Here is an 11,321-nt window from a genome sequence, read left to right on the forward strand (position 1 = left end):
ATTCAGCCCATAGTGTTGACATGCTACAGTAATGCTACCTTCTATGATGCTTCTTGAAGATTTGTATGAAGATACAAAACAATAACAGTAATACACAACCAGATGGCTATTACATAAGAAGTGTCTACATCCTCATGATTCACTTTGTTACTCTGTTTTTGTGCAATAAAGATTAATAATAACATAACTTTCAATCACACTATTATATAAAGGTTAAAAGATGTTGCTTCAGCATTAAACTAACATTAACTCTTATGACTGCAATAAATAAAATACTGTAGAGCAATAAATCACAAGTAGAGGGGATGTCTGGGGTGGCTGGAAAAACAGAAGGCATTTTGTGGCTGCCAATGATGCTATGCAAAGCCAAACAGTTCTGAACAATTCAGAAAGACAAAAGGCAACTGGCTTAGTAGTACCTAGCAAGGAATCTAAAACTGCAACCAAGTGATGACTGAGTGCATGGATTGTGGCTAGTGCAGTGGAAAAGGCACTCTTGGACTGCAAAGCCAGAACATGTAGACAGAGCTCAGTGACATAGTGCTCAAGTATTCATGCACTGCACAAGTCAGCACTGAGCTTCTTACAAAGAAAACAAGCAGCTCTTTAGAGGAGGGGAAAAAAAAGGAAACAACAACAAAGTTACTGGCTTCTCAGTGCACACACTGTAGGGCAAATTAGCACCTTCATTAGGTTTCTGTAACTGTCCTCAAGTGGCACACATGGCCAGGTTTTCATGCCAGCTGGCACAAACTTACATTGACCTTCGTTGCATGGTTCAGCACCAAGCCAGGATGAGGCATCATGCTGCAAGTTTTTTGTGTGCTTGCTGACAGTAGGGAACAAAGACACCAAGGTTCAGTCCAAGCACAAGAGAACAGCATTCCTTTGTAAACACATGATGCTTTTCATTCATCTCCGTTTTAAATTCTTATGTCCTAACACCACAATGTAATAATTATATGTATACATGGCATATATGTAGAAGTATATCTCCTCATCACTTCTTACCCACACAATTCCTTGGACAGTCAGGCCTATCTACTCTTCTAGCTTGTCTCCCCAAATAAACCATCCAGCCTCACTCTCCTTGTGACATGGCTCCATCCACTTTTTATCCAGCTTCTTTTCTCAGGCAGCCATCTCTCTTCTGGCAAGCTCACAGACACCACCAGCCTCTGTTCTCCTCCTGCTGCCTGCTCAGCTTCACTGTTCCCGTGCAGACATCTCATTCATGGATCCTCCTGCATTTACCTCACATGCTCTCAGCCTCTGCCAACCATACTTTCAGGACCACCTTCTTGCTCAGTTGTACCCAAACCTTTATTTCCCAGCTTCATCCTCAAAGAACCAAAGTGTACTTGTACCTTTGTATAGCTGTACTGCAGAAGAGCAAACTTTTGGTCAGGAGACAATAGAACCGTGGTTGCCTTGTATTTATCCTGCAAACAAAGGATGAAAGGGACACATAAAGCACTGATTCCAAAGAAACGTGCAGAACAAAACATTGAATTTAATTCCTTTCCCAACATATGCATATATTATACAGAAGTCAACATACTAATGTCGTATTCGCCAAGATCACTGAGGGTGTTCCGGTGTCAGCATTGATACATAGGATGTCCCCATTATCTGTCTTGTGAAGATACTGATTTCCTAGAAGAACAAGAGAACTGCTATAATAATAAACAATAGGTAAGATGCTCATCAGACTCTTTTCTTTTTCTCTTTTTAAGCAGGAAATAAAATTTAAGATCTGGTCAATGTTGTGTTTCCCGCTTCTGCAATGAAAGGATGCTTATAGCACAAGAATATTCACAAAATGTAGTCCTGAGGCTCACAGCTTCCACCTTCTGGCATCTCTTTTCCTTGGGGCACTAGAAATATTCAAAAGGAAAAGCACCCTATAGAAGCTAACATACTTCCGAATAAAAACATGCTTCTACAAAAAAAAAAAAAAAAATTAAAATAACTATGCTGTTTTAGCAGTAGGAGAATATAGCTTGCCATGAACACAAACATGTATCTAAGGGGAAAAAGAAAATAAAAATCACAACTCTTTGAGCTACGTGCCTTTCTATAATGGTGCAAATAAATAATTAAATGTGGAGGTTTTTTTGCAGGACACAGTAGTCACCTCAGCATGAAGATACGAGTTTACTGAAGGTAGTACCATTTCTTGACGTTCATGCTTTACACAGAAATGAATTACCTGAAATCCACTCCAAATTATATGTTCTGTAGTTATAGTCATCGTTCAAGTAATTCTGTAGAGTATATGTTCTTCGTGAATCAGGCTCAGAGATACTTTCTGAAAGAAAGAGGCAGAAGCGATACTGATATATTTTAGCTAACCAGCTCATAAACGCTAGTAGTGAGAAGGCGCTAAAGCTTTACTGGAAGAGAAATTCAGCAAACATAAAATAAAGGAGTATCAGTGAGATCACTCAACAAACTGATGTAAAAATCACAGATGCCTTTTCTCTGCTGGTTTTTTACTTTAAGATACACAAGAGCTGTTATCTTTTGAGTAAATGAAAATACCTTTTTGCAGACACAAAAATAAACAGAAGACCTCCAGCCCATTTACCTCATGAAACGTTTACTTGTACTCCTCAAAAACTGAAGTGATCTTAGTGCCTTTCCCTCCTATGCTCACTGTGAACTTCACTGCAGAACCCTGACTGCTAATATTTGCAGAAGACATCAGTTACGGCGTCGATCGTGCAAAGCAGAGACATATATGCTCATGTTTGAGAGTGGTGGATGGACAAGGCTGTCCAGATGAATGAAATGTGGCACCCACGTGAGTAGATGTATGGACCTTGAAAGATACCTTAAAGCAGCTGCTGTGATTGATCACATATTCCTTAATACTGCTGTTTTTCTTCATGAACCCTTCAACTGTGAATCATCTGATTATTACTCACATTTCAGAAATGTCTCAAAAAATATCTGAAGAGCAGTAAAATTCCCAGGGTAGCTCTAATTTAAAAAACAAACAAACAAATCACAAATGCTTACTGATAAACTTATGATGAAATAACTGGTTAAATATTTATTCCTCTCTTTATGTGTTTTTCACCAAGGTATCTTAATGTTTACTGCAACATTATTATTTTGACTGCAAAATTAAAGCCAAATAACTGGGTTTCAGTGAAAAGACTAAGTGAAACTTTAAACCCCGTTACACTAATGAGTTTGGTCATCAGCTCCAATGCACTACAATCAACTTCTATGAAAAATACTTCTTTCTGACTGGCTACAGTGCACAAGCTACTCTTCCCAAATCTGAAAGGTTCAAATAATAATAATAAATACAATTTAAAAGCTGGTTTGTGAGTCTTTGTGATCTTTTTACCCTGAAAACAAAGACTACGATTTTTGAATTCAGGTGTGCAATTTCCTCCCTGCTTTCTCCCCTGCCTTCTCTTTTTCTAACGGAAACCTACACAGTCCAGAGGCAAAGTAATTTTTATTTCAACTGGCTAAGTCATTCCCTTTTTATTACTACCAGTACAAATCAAAAGACCGAGGATACAAAGAATTGATAAAAATGCTCAAGTACAGATGCCGTGACTGATCAGCCAAGGCAATAACCTGCCCCATCAATCCTCAGAGTCCCAGTCTTTGAGATACTCTTAAACAAACAGCCTTCTCTTTCATTATAGTGAAAAAAAGTGCAAAGTCCTTGGGGACACACGCAGAGTAAAAAGCACCACACAATAATTTTTGCAGGCTATCTTTCTGCAGGTTATTACATGTAACATCAGGAACATGACAGGAAGATAGATATATTAGCTATTACTATTTTACTCTTATTTCCAAAGCATAGGCACATTGGATATATACAGCACAAACTGTACAGCCATTGCTGCTATAAAAGTCAAGAGCCATAGCAAACAATGATTTTAGTCTAAGATGCTCGGCAAGGGTTTAAAAAATTTCTTCCTCAATTCCATCTGAAATTTTACTGTTCTAAAACATTACCAGTCTAGATTTCTTGCTCACGAAGTTTCTGTGAGAATATTAATTTCTCAGGTTAATTATTCTACATTAACTGAGTATTTAATTTGATGGATTAGGAACAAGAGTGCATTTGATATTCATGCACAGTCGTCTAGTTGGGAATATCACTTCTCCCCTTCCTAATCGAGTAAATGTCATTTTCAATTAAAGGGCTTCAGAAAGCAACAGAATTCTCTCTTGGAAAAGCAGGAACAATTTAAGACAGGTGGCTGATGAACAGGTTTAGGGATTTTTCCAAACTGATGAATGTTTTTTCCCCTGGTGACATACATATTTTGCTGAGGTCTCATTACTAAAAATCAGGCCACTATTAAGATTTGTTGGCTGTGTATAAAATTAAAATTTCATTTTCTGTCAACACCTTCCACATAGTAACTGAATATGAAAACATAAGCCAAGCTGTAAGGGTACAGTCATGAAAGTTGTAGTTGAAGTATTTTCTTAATTTGCAAGATGGGCTACTTCCAGTAAATGCTTATTTATCCACATTGTGCCACTGACCAAAGATACTCGACATACACTGAATTCTGCATTTGAGTTCTTTTGTTCAGATTTGATTTGAAAAATGTATCAAACATGTTTATTTTGACAAAATAAAGTAGGTATTTACATTCAAGAGCACTTTACTGGCTTTGAAGATTGGATACAGGTCAATGTATGTTCATATTTTAGCAAAAGAGCTTCTTTCACTCTTTGGCTCCTCAGAGAGGCTGTGAATGCTGAATTTTCTTGATATTTTTATTTTCTGACTATTCCAGATACAGACTTATTTTTCTAAATTCAAAATGACTAGCTCTTCATCTCTACCCTATTCTCACCCCCAGCAGCACATAGATATTTCCATGATCATAATGATATACTGGAAACATTTACATCATAATACCCCTGTTACAACAGCAAAAACTTAAGTAAGTCTGCCTGGGAAGAAGGCTCTTAATCTTTTATGTAAGTACCACTCATATGAAGCTGATAAACAGATTTGTTTCAAATTTGGATTTTTTTTTTTAATATATCACACCTTCTCAAGAAAAATTGAGTTGGTTTCTGTAGGTGTGAGGTGTAAAGTAAACAAGAAGTTAACTATTGTGTAAGGTTTATGGTATGACACATCACCATACCAAAATCTAAAGTTGTTGACAAATTACTTTTGATATAGGTATTGTTTATTACCCAGTGTCAAGGCACATTTTACTAATTTCCATATGTCATAAAAAAGAGCAAGAAATTTTGAAGCCAATTTAAAAGAGACAGTAAACTATAAAGCCTGTAATAACAGAAGCTATACTGCATGTTCACCACAAGAGAAAGACAAGTACAAGCATGATGCTCAGCAATAATGAGAATGAAAGGGATAGAGAAACTACAAAACCCAAGAAAGGTGAAGGAGTATTACCACTTTTAAATGACAGCAGAACAAGTGTGAGAATCATCTGCAATCTAAGAGTGTAATTTAGGAGCAGCATGAGAGATGCAAGAAGGGAAACCTGACTGATTCAGTATAGTCAGAAAAACAAGTGACATTTCAGGCTCTTTTTCCAAACCTTCCTTCTTCCCTGTTCCTCTTCCAATGTGTGTAAAAAAGCACTCAAAAACCTCCTCCCCTATACTCGAGCCCCCAGTAACTGCCTGAGGTAAGGTAACAGAGTACAGAAATGAATTTCCAGCAAAGAAGAAAGTAAATCTGACTTTGCTGGGTCAGGCCAAAGGTTCGCTGAGCCCAGAACACCATTTGATGCCCAGTGACTGCAATGTGACAGCCAGGAGAGACCATAAACAACAGATGAGCGCATGACACCACCTGGGGCAGCTCACCCAGGCATCACTTTCTGGGGCTGCAGAAACATCACCAGAGGGAGGTAATCATTAACCTTGTAATCAACAGCTCTGGAGTCCCTATCAAATTTGCTCCATCTCATGCAAAACAAGGAAATAAAAATAGCAGAAGTGTTCTACAGATACCAATCCACTGCTGGTATATTTTTTTTTTTTTTTTTTTTTTATATATATTACTCAACATTTGAATTGTGGTAGATAACTGAGTTAAATGACAGTTACAGATGTCAAGGACATACAGCAGGAAAACATTTCCATCCTCCACCTTTTCCTTCACTAGCTAGAAATGTAATATATCCACACACAACACAGAAACTACAAGGATCCTTTAATGGAGTGCAAGGTGCATGAATGCACAGGGAAAAGAGAATAGTTAGCACAATCGGATTCAAGCCAAAGGACTCTTTGGTCAGACAAGTCTACAGCATACTCACAACATAGTAATTAACCTGCTGGATCTCCCATATAACTTTGGAGAGAATAACAACCATGACTTTTATGAAAGTCCTCTGAAGCTAGGTTACTGGAATTAATTACTGCCCACTGTTCATATAAATGTTCTTTAAAAATACTACACAGAGTCAAGATTCTTATCTAAACCTTCATTTTTGAGTCTAGATTAAAGGGATTCTACTAAAAAGATCAATTTCTAATCCATATATTTAAATTCCCTTACAAATTTTCTAGCTTTCTCCCTAAACATTCTTAAACCTAATGCCTTTGAGAAACTGGAATAATACAGGACCCCTTATTCCCAAGAAAACTGTGACAAATAACAGCTGCCAGATTCATTCATCTTGTGGCACAGGTCATCAAATGCAAGCATTGTATATCAGCCAGAAGCCTCTCAGTATTTTAAACATACTGTTGAGTTGCAAGCAGGGTGTTGACATCAGTAATAGATACTCCTCCGCACCACCCAGTCACAAATTTGCTTAGCTCAGGACACAATGCAGATACAATAAACAGGGGAAGATTGTAGATAGACCATCCCCAACAGAACAATAACGAGAGCTATTTGGAGACTTCTTTTTCCTTTTCTTATCAGTTATACATTAACAAGGCTGTGGGGAAGATCTGCAACCTCACCTCTCTCGAGTCCTTGGAGCACTAAGCTGTCTCAGCATTCTTCAACTTCAAATCCAGGATGACAACATGAACTTACTGGACTCCTGCTGCCAGTAATCCTTATGTATGGTAGCTTTCTACCTGCCACACATCAGTCAGGCATCAGGCTCACAAAGTACCCTCAGGCACCTGAAGGTCATTAACTCCCCAGTACCTGCTGTGCTTTTCCAGCCTCTTTTAGGCATGTTTTTATCACAAGACCACAGAAGCCCATGCACAGTATCATCTAACCATTACATTGATGAGCCTTCTCATTTAGTGAGTATCTCATCCTTAGAGAATAAGACCTCTGGGTGAAGCAACAGGATTCATAACCAGGTGGTTGTATAGGAACCCCTACTATAAAGCTATTCATGACTTGCTCATGGCAGCCAAAGGATAGTAGATATCACAGTGTCTCCTTTCTGCTCTCAGCACAGGTTACTTTTGCTCTCACTCCTGGCCTTCTGCCCAGCTGGCCATAACAAGAACTGATGTTAAAGAAATAATGGTGTATGACCACTGCGTGTTTCTATCTGCCTTCTGCATGGAAAGTTATAGGAGACAAAAAAAAACCAAACAACAATGGAAGAAGCGTAAGTGGATAAGTGAATCATGAGCAGACAAACCATAAAGTTTTAGAAAATACTCATGCTTACAGGATAAATACTTGCTCCTGTAGTCACCTCTTGAATAGCTCCTCAAAGCACAACAATGCTTTCATTGACAGACTCCAAATACTCCAGGGCTATTTTGAGATTGAACTGTTTCATGCAAGTAGCCTCATGTGATTATTAAATATAAAATATGGTGGCAAAATAGGTAGTGGGTATAAACAAAATGTATAGACTTTAGTACACAGATCTGGCTGAAGACCCTCAAAGTAAATACTGAAAGGCTGCACTCAAAATTGGGCAACCCTTTTGCAAATTTAAGTCTGCAGTTTTTGCCCATGCTAAATAGCTGCAAGAAAAGCAGCTCTAGTTCCACTTGCTAAGCCCACAAGCCAGAACTCCTCCAAAGTTTCAAAATTTCACAACCTTTCACAGCGCTGGAGCCCATTTATCAAATTAGTTCTGTGCTGCATGACTACTAAGCTTATGAAATGAAAGTACATTGCAGTGTGGCAGAGAGAAGAGTAGCAAGCCAAAGGTAAGAAATCCAAACTCAAAATTATCTGTTTATATCAATAATAATAATTTTCCCTCCCTGCATAATGCTTGGACCATTGGGATGGAATAAAAACTTCATTGCTATTACAAAGAACTTTACCAGAACAGACTTTGAGTTCACATAGTCACATGAGTTGCTCCTCCTGTGCACCACCCCTCGATTTTGCCACCTTTCATTTTGTACTCAGTCCAGCACCTGCATTGCCCCTGGAGGCAACCTCAGCTGACTCACATGCCCTGAGGTCGTTCACAAAAGCCATATAATCAAACTGTCTGTGATCAAGTGTTTTAACCTATAATGAGATAATTATATGTGTACCACCTGTACATCCTCAGCTAACAGAAAACATTTGTTTAGCACCTTTCAGTCAAAAATTCAAAATCACCCTGCAGTTCCTGAGCTATAAGGGTCACAGATGTTATTCAGACATTATTGCTGGCCTGATTTGGGAAAAAACAGAAGCTCAAGTTTTTGAACTAGGATGTCTCCACCTCTATCCTTATTTTATCCAGAGGAACCTAGTGAACTACCAGGGTATGCTAGATAATTTCCCATATGTTAATTTGTAAACAGTAAAAAACTAGATACGTTGTCGTACTCTTTTACAAACAAAATGACACAAGTCAAGGCTGAAAACATGGTGATATTCTATATCATCCAACAGAAGTGTTTCTTTAAAGCAAAATCTTTTTACTCTATACTTAATGACTGAATCTAAATTGCAGTCACTTCTACAGCAAAAGGATTCCTATACTTTGATTTATGAAAGAAGAAAACCAATTTGATTTCCACTACGACATAGCACTGGCATTATGCTAGACAAGCACCAACTCTTCAGCAGAATTCAGGCCAGTATCCTGAATTCTTTCAATAGGTGTTATGTGCACGCACATGTATCTGATAGGCTATTAAGACCCTTTCTCTTGCTCTTCCCAGCTTCTGAAACTAAGAGTATTTTCGGTCACCTCAAAAATCTGCTTTTTTGAGATAAATGGCAAAAAGTTGTCCAAAAATAACAGAAAGGAGAGTCAGTATCCACTGATGCAAGTTTTTGCCCAGAAGAATATAATTATGAGATATGGAATTTGAAAATCTAGTTTTGAATGACTATTAATGACAGAGCTGAATTTCAAAATTTTAATGTAAATTATGCCTTATGAACACTAATGATACAAGCTTGCCTCTTTAACTGATACATCAAAAAAACCCCATATCTATCTGTGCAAATAAGCAATTGATGTGTTCATTTCTGAACACATTGTCAAGATCAATATGCACATTTTCACACTTCTCGTGGTGCACCTCACAAACAGAAGTCCTACAAAGGTGTGATCTAGAAAATACTTTGCTTCCTTAGAGTCTGCAGTACTGCACAGCTGTTAATCCTAAGAATCCCAGAAGACCTGTAGCTCTGTCCTACCAGCTGGAAGCAATGCATTGCTTGATGAGGATTTAATATTGTTTTACATTAACATCCAGAGCTACAAGGACAACCTGGAAAGTACAGACTGATCAGAGTCCAAAAATGCATTCCAGATCTTTTCTGACGTCTGTAACTGTGCTGTGTATATAATTTTACTCACTGACATTAACAAAAGTTGTGCAAACAAAGCAAGTTAGAGGGATTATGATTTTAGCTTTCAATACACCCTAGAAAACTGACCAAGTGGCATTTTACTACTGGTTCTACAGCCTTTAGCTGCAATAGGAAAGGGAAATATTGAGAATGATAATGCTTACTAGTATTTTCTCAGGTCACATGGGACTCAAGGGACTTTTCAACTCCCCACCTGCCACATCCCCCATCCTCCCAGGTAAGACACCTTCTTGAGAAAGTACATCCCAGTGTCCCAAGACCTCCAGCTCTTTCAACCTTGTTCCCTAACACACAAACTTGCAGCAAAACTTTCCCCCGCTGCAGTGGGCGTCGCAGCTGCGGATCTCCCGAGCCCCGTTGGCCGCAGGAAGCCCCCGCCGCCCCTCTCCCCTCTCGGCCCCGCTGCGGACTTACTGCCGGTGAGCAGAGCAAGGGGCACGGCGATGGCCGTCACGACGACAGCGACCCCCAAGATCCCCAGCAACCACTTCAGGACAGTCTGCAAGGAGAAGTGCCGTCAGACGGCATCCGCGGCCACGCAAGGCCCGCGGGCGCTACCGCCCGCCCACCCACCCACCCACCGTCCCTCTCCCCGACCCACCTTCATGGTGCGGAGCGGAGCAGCGCGGCGGCGGAGCGGCTGCCCGCGGCGCAGAAAGCGAGCGGGGCGCAGCGCAGCCTAGCTCAGCCGGCGGCGGGTGCCGCTGTGATCCCGCCGCTGCCCGCGGGGACGTTCCCTGGGAGCGGCACTGGACGACTGGGCGGGGGGCTGGGGGCGGCTGCCGCTTGCAGGAGGCAAGGAGTGCCCGGCACCCGGGTTTTTGAGAGATGGCGGTTTTACTGCTGGCTTTGGAGCTTCGCGTGTTGCTTTTTTTGAGCTGCGGTTTCTCTTTCAGTTCAAACACTTGGAGCGCGGTGACAATGCTGTACATTAAAGAGGAGGGACCTTTGACACCGAAAGGATTTATGTAGGAAATCAGATAACGGCCACACAGACGTCCCAGAAGGGAAGTGCCTTCAAACGCTAATGGCAAAGCTCCTGATTCGTTGATAACACAAACATTTCTTGTAAAGTTTCTGCTCTTTGAACTTCTTTCTCTGGCAATCAAGGAATAGAAAGATGGATAAAATTGCAGGAAGGGCTTATATTTATTTCTTTGGCACTGGTTCTTGGAATAAAAGAGAGATGGATATGTTAAGTCTGCAAAGTGGATTTTTAAATCAAGATAAGAAAATGGAAGTATAGGATACAAGCTTAAAATTTCGCTCTGAAGATGGTTTATCACATCAGACAATTCAATTTCCAAAGGGAATTTTGAGTATGTGCTGAGGTAGTAGGACTAATTGGTGCAGAAGACTGAGAATAACCTCTAAATCAAAACTATAAAGCATTTGATTGTTTAAAAAGCTGAGCATTACCCAATAGTCAGAAAGCTGTGGGAGTTTCTGGAATTATTTTAAGAAATCTAGCCTCAAAAAATTAGTTATTTACTGGTGTGGTTTGTGCTTTTGATTTTGTTCACCTTAGCTTTTTTCCCGCTCTATTTGCTGAGCACTAGCAGTTATCATAGAGAGACACAGT

General features: G+C 39.7%; 1 protein-coding gene across 1 annotated transcript in view; it reads right to left on the minus strand.

Annotated features, from left to right (window-relative positions):
* Positions 1-10,663, minus strand: part of LOC102089035 (dipeptidyl peptidase 4) — a 41,778-nt gene extending 31,115 nt beyond the window's left edge. The window contains exons 1-5 of the mRNA XM_065069654.1: positions 10,341-10,663; positions 10,154-10,238; positions 2,213-2,311; positions 1,562-1,656; positions 1,368-1,442 (exon numbers count right to left, since the gene is read on the minus strand). Coding sequence (XP_064925726.1) covers positions 1,368-1,442; positions 1,562-1,656; positions 2,213-2,311; positions 10,154-10,238; positions 10,341-10,346 — 360 coding nt within the window. The 5' untranslated portion in view covers positions 10,347-10,663. The remainder of the gene's footprint in view (positions 1-1,367; positions 1,443-1,561; positions 1,657-2,212; positions 2,312-10,153; positions 10,239-10,340) is intronic.
* Positions 10,664-11,321: the final 658 nt, after the last annotated feature.

The sequence above is a fragment of the Columba livia genome, chromosome 7 (assembly GCF_036013475.1).
Source record: "Columba livia isolate bColLiv1 breed racing homer chromosome 7, bColLiv1.pat.W.v2, whole genome shotgun sequence".
In the NCBI taxonomy this organism is placed as follows: Eukaryota; Metazoa; Chordata; class Aves; order Columbiformes; family Columbidae; genus Columba; species Columba livia.